Source organism: Hypanus sabinus, chromosome 24 (assembly GCF_030144855.1).
Source record: "Hypanus sabinus isolate sHypSab1 chromosome 24, sHypSab1.hap1, whole genome shotgun sequence".
Taxonomy (NCBI): Eukaryota; Metazoa; Chordata; class Chondrichthyes; order Myliobatiformes; family Dasyatidae; genus Hypanus; species Hypanus sabinus.
The window spans coordinates 28,519,975-28,538,067 of record NC_082729.1 but is presented as its reverse complement, the minus strand read 5'-3'; the positions used below and the strand labels follow the sequence as shown (position 1 = coordinate 28,538,067).

Here is an 18,093-nt window from a genome sequence, read left to right as displayed (position 1 = left end):
TAACCCACAATCTCCCAAACCCTGCCCATCCCCTTCAAACCCTCTAACCCACAATCTCCCGAGCCCTGCCCGTCCCCTTCAAACCCTCTAACCCACAATCTCCCGAGCCCTGCCCGTTCCCTTCAAACCCTCTAACCCACAATCTCCCGAGCCCTGCCCATCCCCTTCAAACCCTCTAACCCACAATCTCCCGAGCCCTGCCCAACCCCTTCAAACCCTCTAACCCACAATCTCCCGAGCCCTGCCCAACCCCTTCAAACCCTCTAACCCACAATCTCCCAAACCCTGCCCAACCCCTTCAAACCCTCTAACCCACAATCTCCCGAGCCCTGCCCAACCCCTTCAAACCCTCTAACCCACAATCTCCCGAGCCCTGCCCAACCCCTTCAAACCCTCTAACCCACAATCTCCCAAACCCTGCCCAACCCTTTCAAACCCTCTAACCCACAATCTCCCGAGCCCTGCCCAACCCCTTCAAACCCTCTAACCCACAATCTCCCAAACCCTGCCCGTCCCCTTCAAACCCTCTAACCCACAATCTCCCGAGCCCTGCCCAACCCCTTCAAACCCTCTAACCCACAATCTCCCAAACCCTGCCCAACCACGTCAAACCCTCTAACCCACAATCTCCCGAGCTCTGCCCAACCCCTTCAAACCCTCTAACCCACAATCTCCCGAGCCCTGCCCAACCCCTTCAAACCCTCTAACCCACAATCTCCCAAACCCTGCCCAACCCCTTCAAACCCTCTAACCCACAATCTCCCGAGCCCTGCCCAACCCCTTCAAACCCTCTAACCCACAATCTCCCAAACCCTGCCCATCCCCTTCAAACCCTCTAACCCACAATCTCCCGAGCCCTGCCCAACCCCTTCAAACCCTCTAACCCACAATCTCCCAAACCCTGCCCAACCCCTTCAAACCCTCTAACCCACAATCTCCCGAGCCCTGCCCATCCCCTTCAAACCCTCTAACCCACAATCTCCCGAGCCCTGCCCATCCCCTTCAAACCCTCTAACCCACAATCTCCCAAACCCTGCCCAACCCCTTCAAACCCTCTAACCCACAATCTCCCAAAACCTGCCCAACCACTTCAAACCCTCTAACCCACAATCTCCCGAGCCCTGCCCAACCCCTTCAAACCCTCTAACCCACAATCTCCCGAGCCCTGCCCAACCCCTTCAAACCCTCTAACCCACAATCTCCCAAACCCTGCCCAACCCCTTCAAACCCTCTACCCACAATCTCCCGAGCCCTGCCCAACCCCTTCAAACCCTCTAACCCACAATCTCCCGAGCCCTGCCCATCCCCTTCAAACCCTCTAACCCACAATCTCCCGAGCCCTGCCCAACCCCTTCAAACCCTCTAACCCACAATCTCCCAAACCCTGCCCAACCACGTCAAACCCTCTAACCCACAATCTCCCGAGCCCTGCCCAACCCCTTCAAACCCTCTAACCCACAATCTCCCAAACCCTGCCCGTCCCCTTCAAACCCTCTAACCCACAATCTCCCAAACCCTGCCCGTCCCCTTCAAACCCTCTAACCCACAATCTCCCGAGCCCTGCCCAACCCCTTCAAACCCTCTAACCCACAATCTCCCAAACCCTGCCCGTCCCCTTCAAACCCTCTAACCCACAATCTCCCAAACCCTGCCCAACCCCTTCAAACCCTCTAACCCACAATCTCCCGAGCCCTGCCCAACCCCTTCAAACCCTCTAACCCACAATCTCCCGAGCCCTGCCCAACCCCTTCAAACCCTCTAACCCACAATCTCCCAAACCCTGCCCAACCCCTTCAAACCCTCTAACCCACAATCTCCTGAGCCCTGCCCAACCCCTTCAAACCCTCTAACCCACAATCTCCCAAACCCTGCCCAACCCCTTCAAACCCTCTAACCCACAATCTCCCAAACCCTGCCCATCCCCTTCAAACCCTCTAACCCACAATCTCCCAAACCCTGCCCAACCCCTTCAAACCCTCTAACCCACAATCTCCCAAACCTTGCCCAACCCCTTCAAACCCTCTAACCCACAATCTCCCGAGCTCTGCCCAACCCCTTCAAACCCTCTAACCCACAATCTCCCGAGCCCTGCCCATCCCCTTCAAACCCTCTAACCCACAATCTCCCGAGCCCTGCCCATCCCCTTCAAGCCCTCTAACCCACAATCTCCCAAACCCTGCCCATCCCCTTCAAACCCTCTAACCCACAATCTCCCGAGCCCTGCCCAACCCCTTCAAACCCTCTAACCCACAATCTCCCAAACCCTGCCCGTCCCCTTCAAACCCTCTAACCCACAATCTCCCGAGCCCTGCCCATCCCCTTCAAACCCTCTAACCCACAATCTCCCAAACCCTGCCCGTCCCCTTCAAACCCTCTAACCCACAATCTCCCAAACCCTGCCCAACCCCTTCAAACCCTCTAACCCACAATCTCCCAAACCCTGCCCATCCCCTTCAAACCCTCTAACCCACAATCTCCCAAACCCTGCCCATCCCCTTCAAACCCTCTAACCCACAATCTCCCAAACCCTGCCCGTCCCCTTCAAACCCTCTAACCCACAATCTCCCGAGCCCTGCCCAACCCCTTCAAACCCTCTAACCCACAATCCCCCGAGCCCTGCCCAACCCCTTCAAACCCTCTAACCCACAATCTCCCGAGCCCTGCCCAACCCCTTCAAACCCTCTAACCCACAATCTCCCGAGCCCTGCCCAACCCCTTCAAACCCTCTAACCCACAATCTCCCAAACCCTGCCCAACCCCTTCAAACCCTCTAACCCACAATCTCCCAAACCCTGCCCAACCCCTTCAAACCGTCTAACCCACAATCTCCCAAACCCTGCCCATGCCCTTCAAACCCTCTAACCCACAATCTCCCAAACCCTGACCAACCCCTTCAAACCCTCTAACCCACAATCTCCCAAGCCCTGCCCAACCCCTTCAAACCCTCTAACCCACAATCTCCCAAGCCCTGCCCAACCCCTTCAAACCCTCTAACCCACAATCTCCCAAACCCTGACCAACCCCTTCAAACCCTCTAACCCACAATCTCCCGAGCCCTGCCCATCCCCTTCAAACCCTCTAACCCACAATCTCCCAAACCCTGCCCAACCCCTTCAAACCCTCTACCCACAATCTCCCGAGCCCTGCCCAACCCCTTCAAACCCTCTAACCCACAATCTCCCGAGCCCTGCCCAACCCCTTCAAACCCTCTAACCCACAATCTCCCGAGCCCTGCCCAACCCCTTCAAACCCTCTAACCCACAATCTCCCAAACCCTGCCCAACCACGTCAAACCCTCTAACCCACAATCTCCCGAGCCCTGCCCAACCCCTTCAAACCCTCTAACCCACAATCTCCCAAACCCTGCCCGTCCCCTTCAAACCCTCTAACCCACAATCTCCCAAACCCTGCCCGTCCCCTTCAAACCCTCTAACCCACAATCTCCCGAGCCCTGCCCAACCCCTTCAAACCCTCTAACCCACAATCTCCCAAACCCTGCCCGTCCCCTTCAAACCCTCTAACCCACAATCTCCCAAACCCTGCCCAACCCCTTCAAACCCTCTAACCCACAATCTCCCGAGCCCTGCCCAACCCCTTCAAACCCTCTAACCCACAATCTCCCGAGCCCTGCCCAACCCCTTCAAACCCTCTAACCCACAATCTCCCAAACCCTGCCCAACCCCTTCAAACCCTCTAACCCACAATCTCCTGAGCCCTGCCCAACCCCTTCAAACCCTCTAACCCACAATCTCCCAAACCCTGCCCAACCCCTTCAAACCCTCTAACCCACAATCTCCCAAACCCTGCCCATCCCCTTCAAACCCTCTATCCCACAATCTCCCAAACCCTGCCCAACCCCTTCAAACCCTCTAACCCACAATCTCCCAAACCTTGCCCAACCCCTTCAAACCCTCTAACCCACAATCTCCCGAGCTCTGCCCAACCCCTTCAAACCCTCTAACCCACAATCTCCCGAGCCCTGCCCATCCCCTTCAAACCCTCTAACCCACAATCTCCCGAGCCCTGCCCATCCCCTTCAAGCCCTCTAACCCACAATCTCCCAAACCCTGCCCATCCCCTTCAAACCCTCTAACCCACAATCTCCCGAGCCCTGCCCAACCCCTTCAAACCCTCTAACCCACAATCTCCCAAACCCTGCCCGTCCCCTTCAAACCCTCTAACCCACAATCTCCCGAGCCCTGCCCATCCCCTTCAAACCCTCTAACCCACAATCTCCCAAACCCTGCCCGTCCCCTTCAAACCCTCTAACCCACAATCTCCCAAACCCTGCCCAACCCCTTCAAACCCTCTAACCCACAATCTCCCAAACCCTGCCATCCCCTTCAAACCCTCTAACCCACAATCTCCCAAACCTTGCCCAACCCCTTCAAACCCTCTAACCCACAATCTCCCGAGCTCTGCCCAACCCCTTCAAACCCTCTAACCCACAATCTCCCGAGCCCTTCCCATCCCCTTCAAACCCTCTAACCCACAATCTCCCAAACCCTGCCCGTCCCCTTCAAACCCTCTAACCCACAATCTCCCAAACCCTGCCCAACCCCTTCAAACCCTCTAACCCACAATCTCCCAAACCCTGCCCAACCCCTTCAAACCCTCTAACCCACAATCTCCCAAACCCTGCCCAACCCCTTCAAACCCTCTAACCCACAATCTCCCGAGCCCTGCCCATCCCCTTCAAACCCTCTAACCCACAATCTCCCAAACCCTGCCCGTCCCCTTCAAACCCTCTAACCCACAATCTCCCGAGCCCTGCCCAACCCCTTCAAACCCTCTAACCCACAATCTCCCGAGCCCTGCCCAACCCCTTCAAACCCTCTAACCCACAATCTCCCGAGCCCTGCCCAACCCCTTCAAACCCTCTAACCCACAATCTCCCGAGCCCTGCCCAACCCCTTCAAACCCTCTAACCCACAATCTCCCGAGCCCTGCCCATCCCCTTCAAACCCTCTAACCCACAATCTCCCAAACCCTGCCCGTCCCCTTCAAACCCTCTAACCCACAATCTCCCAAACCCTGCCCATCCCCTTCAAGCCCTCTAACCCACAATCTCCTGAGCCCTGCCCATCCCCTTCAAACCCTCTAACCCACAATCTCCCAAACCCTGCCCGTCCCCTTCAAACCCTCTAACCCACAATCTCCCGAGCTCTGCCCAACCCCTTCAAACCCTCTAACCCACAATCTCCCAAACCCTGCCCAACCCCTTCAAACCCTCTAACCCACAATCTCCCAAACCCTGCCCGTCCCCTTCAAACCCTCTAACCCACAATCTCCCAAACCCTGCCCAACCCCTTCAAACCCTCTAACCCACAATCTCCCGAGCTCTGCCCAACCCTTGCACCTCAATTCACTTCCCCCAATCACTGTCCCCTTCTCTTCCTCCCTCTCTCTGCATTCCCCCTAATCCCCCCTTTGCTCCGCTCTAACTCTCCTCCCCCTCTTCTGCTCCCACCTCTCTCCCCTCTAATGCTTCCTTTCTCCATCCTTCCCCCTCCCCTCTGTACCTCCCTCACCCTCCCCTCCCTTCCTCCACCTCTTCTCCCTTTCCCTGTCACATGGGAGTGGAGATTTGGCAGCTGAGGGGTGAAGGTGTGGTTCTGGGTTTGGTCCGTTGACAGGAATGGAGGGATGGTGTGATTGGGAGATCAGGCATGGGCCAGAAGGATGGGGTGGACATTCTGGGCAAACGGGATGCAGGAGGGTTCCCAAAGTAGTGGGTGGGCGATGCTCTTTGGGAGAGGCTGGTATCTTGGACAGAAACCAATGGGTGGGGAGTGCCCGTTGGCACACGGAAAGGTGAGGGTATGGGTGTGGGTGAGGGTGCTGGTGGGTTTTGGGAGTGAGCTGGCATTCAGTAGCACTGGGTGTAACACCTTGTTTTGTCTCTGTGTCTCTGGATGTGCGTCTCTAACTGTGTCTGTCTCTATGTCCGTGTCTCTCTCTGTATACCTGTGTGTGTGTGTGTGTGTGGACAGTGCCGGAGACCATTACCGGAGAGCTGGAGTCAGCCATAGCCACTGCCCTCCACCCCTGGGTCGACTACGAATTCCGAGTGGTTGCGACCAATGTCATTGGGACGGGCGATCCCAGTGTCCCCTCCCGTGTAGTCCGCACGCAGGAAGCAGGTAAGCAATGGGGGATACCAAATCTGTGTTCGCCTCACCATCACCATCTCCCCTCACATCCACACCTCTTCCCTCTCATCCACCCCACCGTACAACCCTCTCCTCTTCTCCCTCACAACTTCTGTTCCGCCTCACCCTCCCATCCACCCCTCTCGCCAACCTTCCCCCTTCTCCCTCTCCCCGTGTCGGCCCCCCCGTGTGAACCCCTCTCCGTCATTCAGTGTGGGGTGTCTGCGCCAGATCTGTGTTCCTGCCCCACTCTCACCGTGATCTGCTCCCCCTCCCCGTCTGTCTGTGTGTGGGTGTTTGTGTCAAGTCAGTACCTCCCCATCCCACCCCAATCTGTCTGTCTGTCTGTGAGTGGGTATTTGCACCATTGGTACCTCCCCCACCCTGTTCTCTCTGTCTGTGTGTGTGGGTGTTTGTGTCGGGTCAGTACCTGCCCCACCCTGCTCTGTCTGTGTGTGTGTGTGTGGGTGTTTGTGTCGGGTCAGTACCTCCCCCACCCTGATCTGTCTGTGTGTGTGTGTGGGTGTTTGTGTCGGGTCAGTACCTCCCCCACCCTGATCTGTCTGTGTGTGTCTGTCTGTGTGTGTGTGGGTGTTTGTGTCGGGTCAGTACCTCCCCCACCCTGATCTGTCTGTGTGTGTCTGTCTGCGTGTGTGTGTGTGTGTGTGTTTGTGTCGGGTCAGTACCTCCCCCACCCTGATCTGTCTGTGTGTGTGTGTGTGGGTGTTTGTGTCTGGTCAGTACCTCCCCCACCCTGATCTGTGTGTGTGTGTGTGTGTGGGTGTTTGTGTCGGGTCAGTACCTCCCCCACCCTGATCTGTCTGTGTCTGTGTGTGTGGGTGTTTGTGTCGGGTCAGTACCTCCCCCACCCTGATCTGTCTGTGTCTGTGTGTGTGGGTGTTTGTGTCTGGTCAGTACCTCCCCCACCCTGATCTGTGTGTGTGTGTGTGTGTGTGTGGGTGTTTGTGTCGGGTCAGTACCTCCCCCACCCTGATCTGTCTGTGTCTGTGTGTGTGGGTGTTTGTGTCGGGTCAGTACCTCCCCCACCCTGATCTGTCTGTGTGTGTGTGTGGGTGTTTGTGTCAGGTCAGTACCTCCCCCACCCTGATCTGTCTGTGTGCGTGTGTGGGTGTTTGTGTCAGGTCAGTACCTCCCCCACCCTGATCTGTCTGTGTGTGTGTGGGTGTGGGTGTGTGTGTGGGTGTTTGTGTCGGGTCAGTACCTCCCCCACCCTGATCTGTCTGTGTGTGTGTGGGTGTTTGTGTCGGGTCAGTACCTCCCCCACCCTGATCTGTCTGTGTGTGTGTGTGGGTGTTTGTGTCGGGTCAGTACCTCCCCCACCCTGATCTGTGTGTGTGTGTGTGTGTGTGTGGGTGTTTGTGTCGGGTCAGTACCTCCCCCACCCTGATCTGTCTGTGTGTGTGTGGGTGTTTGTGTGGGGTGAGTACCTCCCCCACCCTGCTCTGTCTGTGTGTGTGTGTGGGTGTTTGTGTCGGGTCAGTACCTCCCCCACCCTGATCTGTCTGTGTGTGTGTGTGTGGGTGTTTGTGTCGGGTCAGTACCTCCCCCACCCTGCTCTGTCTGTGTGTGTGGGTGTTTGTGTCGGGTCAGTACCTCCCCCACCCTGATCTGTCTGTGTGTGTGTGTGGGTGTTTGTGTCGGGTCAGTACCTCCCCCACCCTGATCTGTCTGTGTGTGTGTGTGTGGGTGTTTGTGTTGGGTCAGTACCTCCCCCACCCTGATCTGTCTGTGTGTGTGGGTGTTTGTGTCGGGTCAGTACCTCCCCCACCCTGATCTGTCTGTGTGTGTGTGTGTGGGTGTTTGTGTCGGGTCAGTACCTCCCCCACCCTGATCTGTCTGTGTGTGTCTGTCTGTGTGTGTGTGGGTGTTTGTGTCGGGTCAGTACCTCCCCCACCCTGATCTGTCTGTGTGTGTCTGTCTGCGTGTGTGTGTGTGTGTGTGTTTGTGTCGGGTCAGTACCTCCCCCACCCTGATCTGTCTGTGTGTGTGTGTGTGGGTGTTTGTGTCTGGTCAGTACCTCCCCCACCCTGATCTGTGTGTGTGTGTGTGTGTGGGTGTTTGTGTCGGGTCAGTACCTCCCCCACCCTGATCTGTCTGTGTCTGTGTGTGTGGGTGTTTGTGTCGGGTCAGTACCTCCCCCACCCTGATCTGTCTGTGTCTGTGTGTGTGGGTGTTTGTGTCTGGTCAGTACCTCCCCCACCCTGATCTGTGTGTGTGTGTGTGTGTGTGTGGGTGTTTGTGTCGGGTCAGTACCTCCCCCACCCTGATCTGTCTGTGTCTGTGTGTGTGGGTGTTTGTGTCGGGTCAGTACCTCCCCCACCCTGATCTGTCTGTGTGTGTGTGTGGGTGTTTGTGTCAGGTCAGTACCTCCCCCACCCTGATCTGTCTGTGTGCGTGTGTGGGTGTTTGTGTCAGGTCAGTACCTCCCCCACCCTGATCTGTCTGTGTGTGTGTGGGTGTGGGTGTGTGTGTGGGTGTTTGTGTCGGGTCAGTACCTCCCCCACCCTGATCTGTCTGTGTGTGTGTGGGTGTTTGTGTCGGGTCAGTACCTCCCCCACCCTGATCTGTCTGTGTGTGTGTGTGGGTGTTTGTGTCGGGTCAGTACCTCCCCCACCCTGATCTGTGTGTGTGTGTGTGTGGGTGTTTGTGTCGGGTCAGTACCTCCCCCACCCTGATCTGTCTGTGTGTGTGTGGGTGTTTGTGTGGGGTGAGTACCTCCCCCACCCTGCTCTGTCTGTGTGTGTGTGTGGGTGTTTGTGTCGGGTCAGTACCTCCCCCACCCTGATCTGTCTGTGTGTGTGTGTGTGGGTGTTTGTGTCGGGTCAGTACCTCCCCCACCCTGCTCTGTCTGTGTGTGTGGGTGTTTGTGTCGGGTCAGTACCTCCCCCACCCTGATCTGTCTGTGTGTGTGTGTGGGTGTTTGTGTCGGGTCAGTACCTCCCCCACCCTGATCTGTCTGTGTGTGTGTGTGTGGGTGTTTGTGTTGGGTCAGTACCTCCCCCACCCTGATCTGTCTGTGTGTGTGGGTGTTTGTGTCGGGTCAGTACCTCCCCCACCCTGATCTGTCTGTGTCTGTGTGTGTGGGTGTTTGTGTCTGGTCAGTACCTCCCCCACCCTGATCTGTGTGTGTGTGTGTGTGTGGGTGGGTGTGTCGGGTCAGTACCTCCCCCACACTGATCTGTCTGTGTGTATGTGTGTGGGTGTTTGTGTCGGGTCAGTACCTCCCCCACCCTGATCTGTCTGTGTCTGTGTGTGTGGGTGTTTGTGTCTGGTCAGTACCTCCCCCACCCTGATCTGTCTGTGTGTGTGTGGGTGTTTGTGTCGGGTCAGTACCTCCCCCACCCTGATCTGTCTGTGTGTGTGTGTGTGGGTGTTTGTGTCGGGTCAGTACCTCCCCCACCCTGCTCTGTCTGTGTGTGTGGGTGTTTGTGTCGGGTCAGTACCTCCCCCACCCTGATCTGTGTGTGTGTGTGTGTGGGTGTTTGTGTCAGGTCAATACCTCCCCCACCCTGATCTGTCTGTGTGTGTGTGGGTGTTTGTGTCGGGTCAGTACCTCCCCCACCCTGATCTGTCTGTGTGTATGTGTGTGGGTGTTTGTGTCGGGTCAGTACCTCCCCCACCCTGTTCTGTCTGTGTGTGTGTGTGTGGGTGTTTGTGTCGGGTCAGTACCTCCCCCACCCTGATCTGTCTGTGTGTGTGTGGGTGTTTGTGTCGGGTCAGTACCTCCCCCACCCTGATCTGTGTGTGTGTGTGTGGGTGTTCGTGTCAGGTCAGTACCTCCCCCACCCTGATCTGTCTGTGTGTGTGTGTGTGGGTGTTTGTGTCGGGTCAGTACCTCCCCCACCCTGATCTGTGTGTGTGTCTGTGGGTGTTTGTGTCGGGTCAGTACCTCCCCCACCCTGATCTGTCTGTGTGTGTGTGTGGGTGTTTGTGTCGGGTCAGTACCTCCCCCACCCTGATCTGTGTGTGTGTCTGTGGGTGTTTGTGTCGGGTCAGTACCTCCCCCACCCTGATCTGTCTGTGTGTGTGTGGGTGTTTGTGTCGGGTCAGTACCTCCCCCACCCTGATCTGTCTGTGTGTGTGGGTGTTTGTGTCGGGTCAGTACCTCCCCCACCCTGATCTGTCTGTGTGTATGTGTGTGGGTGTTTGTGTCGGGTCAGTACCTCCCCCACCCTGATCTGTCTGTGTGTGTGTGTGTGGGTGTTTGTGTCGGGTCAGTACCTCCCCCACCCTGATCTGTCTGTGTGTGTGTGGGTGTTTGTGTCGGGTCAGTACCTCCCCCACCCTGATCTGTGTGTGTGTGTGTGGGTGTTTGTGTCAGGTCAGTACCTCCCCCACCCTGATCTGTCTGTGTGTGTGTGTGGGTGTTTGTGTCGGGTCAGTACCTCCCCCACCCTGATCTGTCTGTGTGTGTGTGTGTGTGTGGGTGGGTGTTTGTGTGGGGTCAGTACCTGCCCCACCCTGATCTGTGTGTGTGTCTGTGGGTGTTTGTGTCGGGTCAGTACCTCCCCCACCCTGATCTGTCTGTGTGTGTGTGGGTGTTTGTGTCGGGTCAGTACCTCCCCCACCCTGATCTGTCTGTGTGTGTGTGGGTGTTTGTGTCAGGTCAGTACCTCCCCCACCCTGATCTGTCTGTGTGTGTGTGGGTGTTTGTGTCGGGTCAGTACCTCCCCCACCCTGCTCTGTCTGTGTGTGTGTGTGTGTGTGGGTGTTTGTGTCGGGTCAGTACCTCCCCCACCCTGATCTGTCTGTGTGTGTCTGTCTGTGTGTGTGTGTGTGTGTGTGTGTTTGTGTCGGGTCAGTACCTCCCCCACCCTGATCTGTCTGTGTGTGTGTGTGTGGGGGTGTTTGTGTCTGGTCAGTACCTCCCCCACCCTGATCTGTGTGTGTGTGTGTGTGTGGGTGTTTGTGTCGGGTCAGTACCTCCCCCACCCTGATCTGTCTGTGTCTGTGTGTGTGGGTGTTTGTGTCGGGTCAGTACCTCCCCCACCCTGATCTGTCTGTGTCTGTGTGTGTGGGTGTTTGTGTCGGGTCAGTACCTCCCCCACCCTGATCTGTGTGTGTGTGTGTGTGTGTGTGTGTGGGTGTTTGTGTCGGGTCAGTACCTCCCCAACCCAGATCTGTCTGTGTCTGTGTGTGTGGGTGTTTGTGTCGGGTCAGTACCTCCCCCACCCTGATCTGTCTGTGTGTGTGTGTGGGTGTTTGTGTCAGGTCAGTACCTCCCCCACCCTGATCTGTCTGTGTGTGTGTGTGGGTGTTTGTGTCAGGTCAGTACCTCCCCCACCCTGATCTGTCTGTGTGTGTGTGGGTGTTTGTGTCGGGTCAGTACCTCCCCCACCCTGATCTGTCTGTGTGTGTGTGGGTGTTTGTGTCGGGTCAGTACCTCCCCCACCCTGATCTGTCTGTGTGTGTGTGGGTGTTTGTGTCGGGTCAGTACCTCCCCCACCCTGCACTGTCTGTGTGTGTGTGTGGGTGTTTGTGTCGGGTCAGTACCTCCCCCACCCAGATCTGTCTGTGTCTGTGTGTGTGGGTGTTTGTGTCGGGTCAGTACCTCCCCCACCCTGATCTGTCTGTGTGTGTGTTTGTGGGTGTTTGTGTCGGGTCAGTACCTCCCCCACCCTGATCTGTCTGTGTGTGTGTTTGTGGGTGTTTGTGTCGGGTCAGTACCTCCCCCACCCTGATCTGTCTGTGTGTGTGGGTGTTTGTGTCGGGTCAGTACCTCCCCCACCCTGCTCTGTCTGTGTGTGTGGGTGTTTGTGTCGGGTCAGTACCTCCCCCACCCTGATCTGTCTGTGTGTGTGTGTGGGTGTTTGTGTCGGGTCAGTACCTCCCCCACCCTGATCTGTCTGTGTGTGTGGGTGTTTGTGTCGGGTCAGTACCTCCCCCACCCTGATCTGTCTGTGTGTGTGGGTGTTTGTGTCGGGTCAGTACCTCCCCCACCCTGCTCTGTCTGTGTGTGTGGGTGTTTGTGTCGGGTCAGTACCTCCCCCACCCTGATCTGTCTGTGTGTGTGTGTGGGTGTTTGTGTCAGGTCAGTACCTCCCCCACCCTGATCTGTCTGTGTGTGTGGGTGTTTGTGTCGGGTCAGTACCTCCCCCACCCTGATCTGTCTGTGTCTGTTTGTGTGGGTATTTGTGTCTGGTCAGTACCTCCCCCACCCTGATCTGTCTGTGTGTGTGTGTGTGGGTGGGTGTGTCGGGTCAGTACCTCCCCCACCCTGATCTGTCTGTGTGTATGTGTGTGGGTGTTTGTGTCGGGTCAGTACCTCCCCCACCCTGATCTGTCTGTGTCTGTGTGTGTGGGTGTTTGTGTCGGGTCAGTACCTCCCCCACCCTGATCTGTGTGTGTGTGTGTGTGTGTGTGGGTGTTTGTGTCAGGTCAGTACCTCCCCCACCCTGATCTGTCTGTGTGTGTGTGTGGGTATTTGTGTCGGGTCAGTTCCTCCCCCACCCTGATCTGTGTGTGTGTGTGTGTGGGTGTTTGTGTCAGGTCAGTACCTCCCCCACCCTGATCTGTCTGTGTGTGTGTGTGGGTGTTTGTGTCGGGTCAGTACCTCCCCCACCCTGATCTGTCTGTGTGTGTGTGTGTGGGTGTTTGTGTCGGGTCAGTACCTCCCCCACCCTGATCTGTCTGTGTGTGTGTGTAGGTGTTTGTGTCGGGTCAGTACCTCCCCCACCCTGATCTGTGTGTGTGTGTGTGTGGGTGTTTGTGTCAGGTCTGTACCTCCCGCACCCTGATCTGTCTGTGTGTGTGTGTGGGTGTTTGTGTCGGGTCAGTACCTCCCCCACCCTGATCTGTCTGTGTGTGTGTGTGTGGGGGTGTTTGTGTCTGGTCAGTACCTCCCCCACCCTGATCTGTGTGTGTGTGTGTGTGTGGGTGTTTGTGTCGGGTCAGTACCTCCCCCACCCTGATCTGTCTGTGTCTGTGTGTGTGGGTGTTTGTGTCGGGTCAGTACCTCCCCCACCCTGATCTGTCTGTGTCTGTGTGTGTGGGTGTTTGTGTCGGGTCAGTACCTCCCCCACCCTGATCTGTCTGTGTGTGTGGGTGTTTGTGTCGGGTCAGTACCTCCCCCACCCTGATCTGTGTGTGTGTGTGTGTGTGTGTGTGGGTGTTTGTGTCGGGTCAGTACCTCCCCCACCCAGATCTGTCTGTGTCTGTGTGTGTGGGTGTTTGTGTCGGGTCAGTACCTCCCCCACCCTGATCTGTCTGTGTGTGTGTGTGGGTGTTTGTGTCAGGTCAGTACCTCCCCCACCCTGATCTGTCTGTGTGTGTGTGTGGGTGTTTGTGTCAGGTCAGTACCTCCCCCACCCTGATCTGTCTGTGTGTGTGTGGGTGTTTGTGTCGGGTCAGTACCTCCCCCACCCTGATCTGTCTGTGTGTGTGTGGGTGTTTGTGTCGGGTCAGTACCTCCCCCACCCTGATCTGTCTGTGTGTGTGTGGGTGTTTGTGTCGGGTCAGTACCTCCCCCACCCTGCACTGTCTGTGTGTGTGTGTGGGTGTTTGTGTCGGGTCAGTACCTCCCCCACCCAGATCTGTCTGTGTGTGTGTTTGTGGGTGTTTGTGTCGGGTCAGTACCTCCCCCACCCTGATCTGTCTGTGTGTGTGGGTGTTTGTGTCGGGTCAGTACCTCCCCCACCCTGCTCTGTCTGTGTGTGTGGGTGTTTGTGTCGGGTCAGTACCTCCCCCACCCTGATCTGTCTGTGTGTGTGTGTGGGTGTTTGTGTCGGGTCAGTACCTCCCCCACCCTGATCTGTCTGTGTGTGTGGGTGTTTGTGTCGGGTCAGTACCTCCCCCACCCTGATCTGTCTGTGTGTGTGGGTGTTTGTGTCGGGTCAGTACCTCCCCCACCCTGCTCTGTCTGTGTGTGTGGGTGTTTGTGTCGGGTCAGTACCTCCCCCACCCTGATCTGTCTGTGTGTGTGTGTGGGTGTTTGTGTCAGGTCAGTACCTCCCCCACCCTGATCTGTCTGTGTGTGTGGGTGTTTGTGTCGGGTCAGTACCTCCCCCACCCTGATCTGTCTGTGTCTGTTTGTGTGGGTATTTGTGTCTGGTCAGTACCTCCCCCACCCTGATCTGTCTGTGTGTGTGTGTGTGGGTGGGTGTGTCGGGTCAGTACCTCCCCCACCCTGATCTGTCTGTGTGTATGTGTGTGGGTGTTTGTGTCGGGTCAGTACCTCCCCCACCCTGATCTGTCTGTGTCTGTGTGTGTGGGTGTTTGTGTCGGGTCAGTACCTCCCCCACCCTGATCTGTGTGTGTGTGTGGGTGTTTGTGTCAGGTCAGTACCTCCCCCACCCTGATCTGTCTGTGTGTGTGTGTGGGTGTTTGTGTCGGGTCAGTTCCTCCCCCACCCTGATCTGTGTGTGTGTGTGTGGGTGTTTGTGTCAGGTCAGTACCTCCCCCACCCTGATCTGTCTGTGTGTGTGTGTGGGTGTTTGTGTCGGGTCAGTACCTCCCCCACCCTGATCTGTCTGTGTGTGTGTGTGTGGGTGTTTGTGTCGGGTCAGTACCTCCCCCACCCTGATCTGTCTGTGTGTGTGTGTAGGTGTTTGTGTCGGGTCAGTACCTCCCCCACCCTGATCTGTGTGTGTGTGTGTGTGGGTGTTTGTGTCAGGTCTGTACCTCCCCCACCCTGATCTGTCTGTGTGTGTGTGTGGGTGTTTGTGTCGGGTCAGTACCTCCCCCACCCTGATCTGTCTGTGTGTGTGTGTGTGTGTGTGTGTGTGGGTGTTTGTGTCGGGTCAGTACCTCCCCCACCCTGATCTGTCTGTGTGTGTGTGGGTGTTTGTGTCGGGTCAGTACCTCCCCCACCCTGATCTGTCTGTGTGTGTGTGGGTGTTTGTGTCGGGTCAGTACCTCCCCCACCCTGATCTGTCTGTGTGTGTGTGGGTGTTTGTGTCGGGTCAGTACCTCCCCCACCCTGATCTGTCTGTGTGTATGTGTGTGGGTGTTTGTGTCGGGTCAGTACCTCCCCCACCCTGATCTGTGTGTGTGTGTGTGTGGGTGTTTGTGTCAGGTCTGTACCTCCCCCACCCTGATCTGTCTGTGTGTGTGTGTGGGTGTTTGTGTCGGGTCAGTACCTCCCCCACCCTGATCTGTCTGTGTGTGTGTGTGTGTGTGTGTGGGTGTTTGTGTCGGGTCAGTACCTCCCCCACCCTGATCTGTCTGTGTGTGTGTGGGTGTTTGTGTCGGGTCAGTACCTCCCCCACCCTGATCTGTCTGTGTGTGTGTGGGTGTTTGTGTCGGGTCAGTACCTCCCCCACCCTGATCTGTCTGTGTGTGTGTGGGTGTTTGTGTCGGGTCAGTACCTCCCCCACCCTGATCTGTCTGTGTGTATGTGTGTGGGTGTTTGTGTCGGGTCAGTACCTCCCCCACCCTGATCTGTCTGTGTGTGTGTGTGTGGGTGTTTGTGTCGGGTCAGTACCTCCCCCACCCTGATCTGTCTGTGTGTGTGTGGGTGTTTGTGTCGGGTCAGTACCTCCCCCACCCTGATCTGTGTGTGTGTGTGTGGGTGTTTGTGTCAGGTCAGTACCTCCCCCACCCTGATCTGTCTGTGTGTGTGTGTGGGTGTTTGTGTCGGGTCAGTACCTCCCCCACCCTGATCTGTCTGTGTGTGTGTGTGTGTGTGTGGGTGGGTGTTTGTGTGGGGTCAGTACCTCCCCCACCCTGATCTGTGTGTGTGTCTGTGGGTGTTTGTGTCGGGTCAGTACCTCCCCCACCCTGATCTGTCTGTGTGTGTGTGGGTGTTTGTGTCGGGTCAGTACCTCCCCCACCCTGATCTGTCTGTGTGTGTGTGGGTGTTTGTGTCAGGTCAGTACCTCCCCCACCCTGATCTGTCTGTGTGTGTGTGGGTGTTTGTGTCGGGTCAGTACCTCCCCCACCCTGCTCTGTCTGTGTGTGTGTGTGTGTGTGGGTGTTTGTGTCGGGTCAGTACCTCCCCCACCCTGCTCTGTCTGTGTGTGTGTGTGTGGGTGTTTGTGTCGGGTCAGTACCTCCTCCACCCTGATCTGTCTGTGTGTGTGTGTGTGGGTGTTTGTGTCGGGTCAGTACCTCCCCCACCCTGATCTGTCTGTGTGTGTGTGTGTGGGTGTTTGTGTCGGGTCAGTACCTCCCCCACCCTGATCTGTCTGTGTGTGTGTGTGTGGGTGTTTGTGTCGGGTCAGTACCTCCTCCACCCTGATCTGTCTGTGTGTGTGTGTGTGGGTGTTTGTGTCGGGTCAGTACCTCCTCCACCCTGATCTGTCTGTGTGTGTGGGTGTTTGTGTCGGGTCAGTACCTCCCCCACCCTGATCTGTCTGTGTGTGTGTGTGTGGGTGTTTGTGTCTGGTCAGTACCTCCCCCACCCTGATCTGTGTGTGTGTGTGTGGGTGTTTGTGTCGGGTCAGTACCTCCCCCACCCTGATCTGTCTGTGTGTGTGGGTGTTTGTGTCGGGTCAGTACCTCCCCCACCCTGATCTGTCTGTGTGTGTGTGGGTGTTTGTGTCGGGTCAGTACCTCCCCCACCCTGCTCTGTCTGTGTGTGTGTGGGTGTTTGTGTCGGGTCAGTACCTCCCCCACCCTGATCTGTCTGTGTGTGTCTGTGGGTGTTTGTGTCGGGTCAGTACCTCCCCCACCCTGATCTGTCTGTGTGTGTGTGGGTGTTTGTGTCGGGTCAGTACCTCCCCCACCCTGATCTGTCTGTGTGTGTCTGTGGGTGTTTGTGTCGGGTCAGTACCTCCCCCACCCTGATCTGTCTGTGTGTGTGTGGGTGTTTGTGTCGGGTCAGTACCTCCCCCACCCTGATCTGTCTGTGTGTGTCTGTGGGTGTTTGTGTCGGGTCAGTACCTCCCCCACCCTGATCTGTCTGTGTGTGTGTGGGTGTTTGTGTCGGGTCAGTACCTCCCCCACCCTGCTCTGTCTGTCTGTCTGTGTGTGGGTGTTCGTGTTGGTCAGTGCCCCACCCTGCTCTGTCTGTCTGTCTGTGTGTGGGTGTTCGTGTTGGTCAGTGCCCCACCCTGCTCTGTCTGTCTGTCTGTGTGTGGGTGTTTGTGTTGGTCAGTACCTCCCCCACCCTGCTCTGTCTGTCTGTCTGTGTGTGGGTGTTCGTGTTGGTCAGTGCCGCACCCTGCTCTGTCTGTCTGTCTGTGTGTGGGTGTTCGTGTTGGTCAGTGCCCCACCCACACCACACTGATTCTGATCTCCTCCCCCTCCCCCAGTCCCTTCGGTGGCACCAGCCAACGTGAGCGGTGGAGGAGGTCGACGAGGGGAGCTGGTCATCACCTGGGAGGTAAGCCTCACACTGACAGCACCCTCACTCTCCCCCCTCGAATGTGGGTAGGGTCAGGCTTGACATCAGGTTGGGGCGAAGGAGAGGGGCAGAAACGGAGGGGTAAGGGTAGGGGGCTGTCCGACTGCTGAACCACTCACCACCTTCACATTCCCTACCTGGTGGCATTGCCCCGTCCTCAGGTCCCAAACCCTGCACCCTCTCTCTCCGTTACTCAAGTAGCATAATTCCCGCTGTGATTTGGATATCACCATTCCTGTTTTCACTTGCCAGTACCCTGCTGGCATTTAGGACGGCAATGAAGGTCCTCCATCTCTGGCAGAGTTCATCGTGTCAGTAGCTTCCTCTCCGTTTTCAGTCCTGGCAGTCACGCAAGTCCCTGGTGGAGACTCAGGAACAGATGAAGAAGGATTCTTCACTGCTGTTTCTGTAACAGTTTTGTTTTCCCAGTCAGGGTTGTTAGCATTGAACTGAACCCCAGAACCTGGAGGAACGGTGGACCACTCTTCATCTGGCCTCTACCCTTTGACCAGTTTGGCATGGGTGACCCTACCAAAGCATCAAGCCCTGACTCCAGCCAACATCGCTCTCCGGGTCATTGAAGTCTCCAAACCCAGCGACAAATTTGTGTTGGAGGCCGTCCATTCAGAATCAGGT

General features: G+C 56.8%; 1 protein-coding gene across 1 annotated transcript in view; it reads left to right on the top strand.

Moving 5' to 3' along the window:
• LOC132380592 (contactin-5-like) overlaps positions 1-18,093 on the top strand; it is a 166,904-nt gene that overhangs the window by 135,690 nt on the left and 13,121 nt on the right. Inside the window, 2 exon segments of the mRNA XM_059949513.1 lie at positions 5,994-6,143; positions 17,366-17,436. Coding sequence (XP_059805496.1) covers positions 5,994-6,143; positions 17,366-17,436 — 221 coding nt within the window.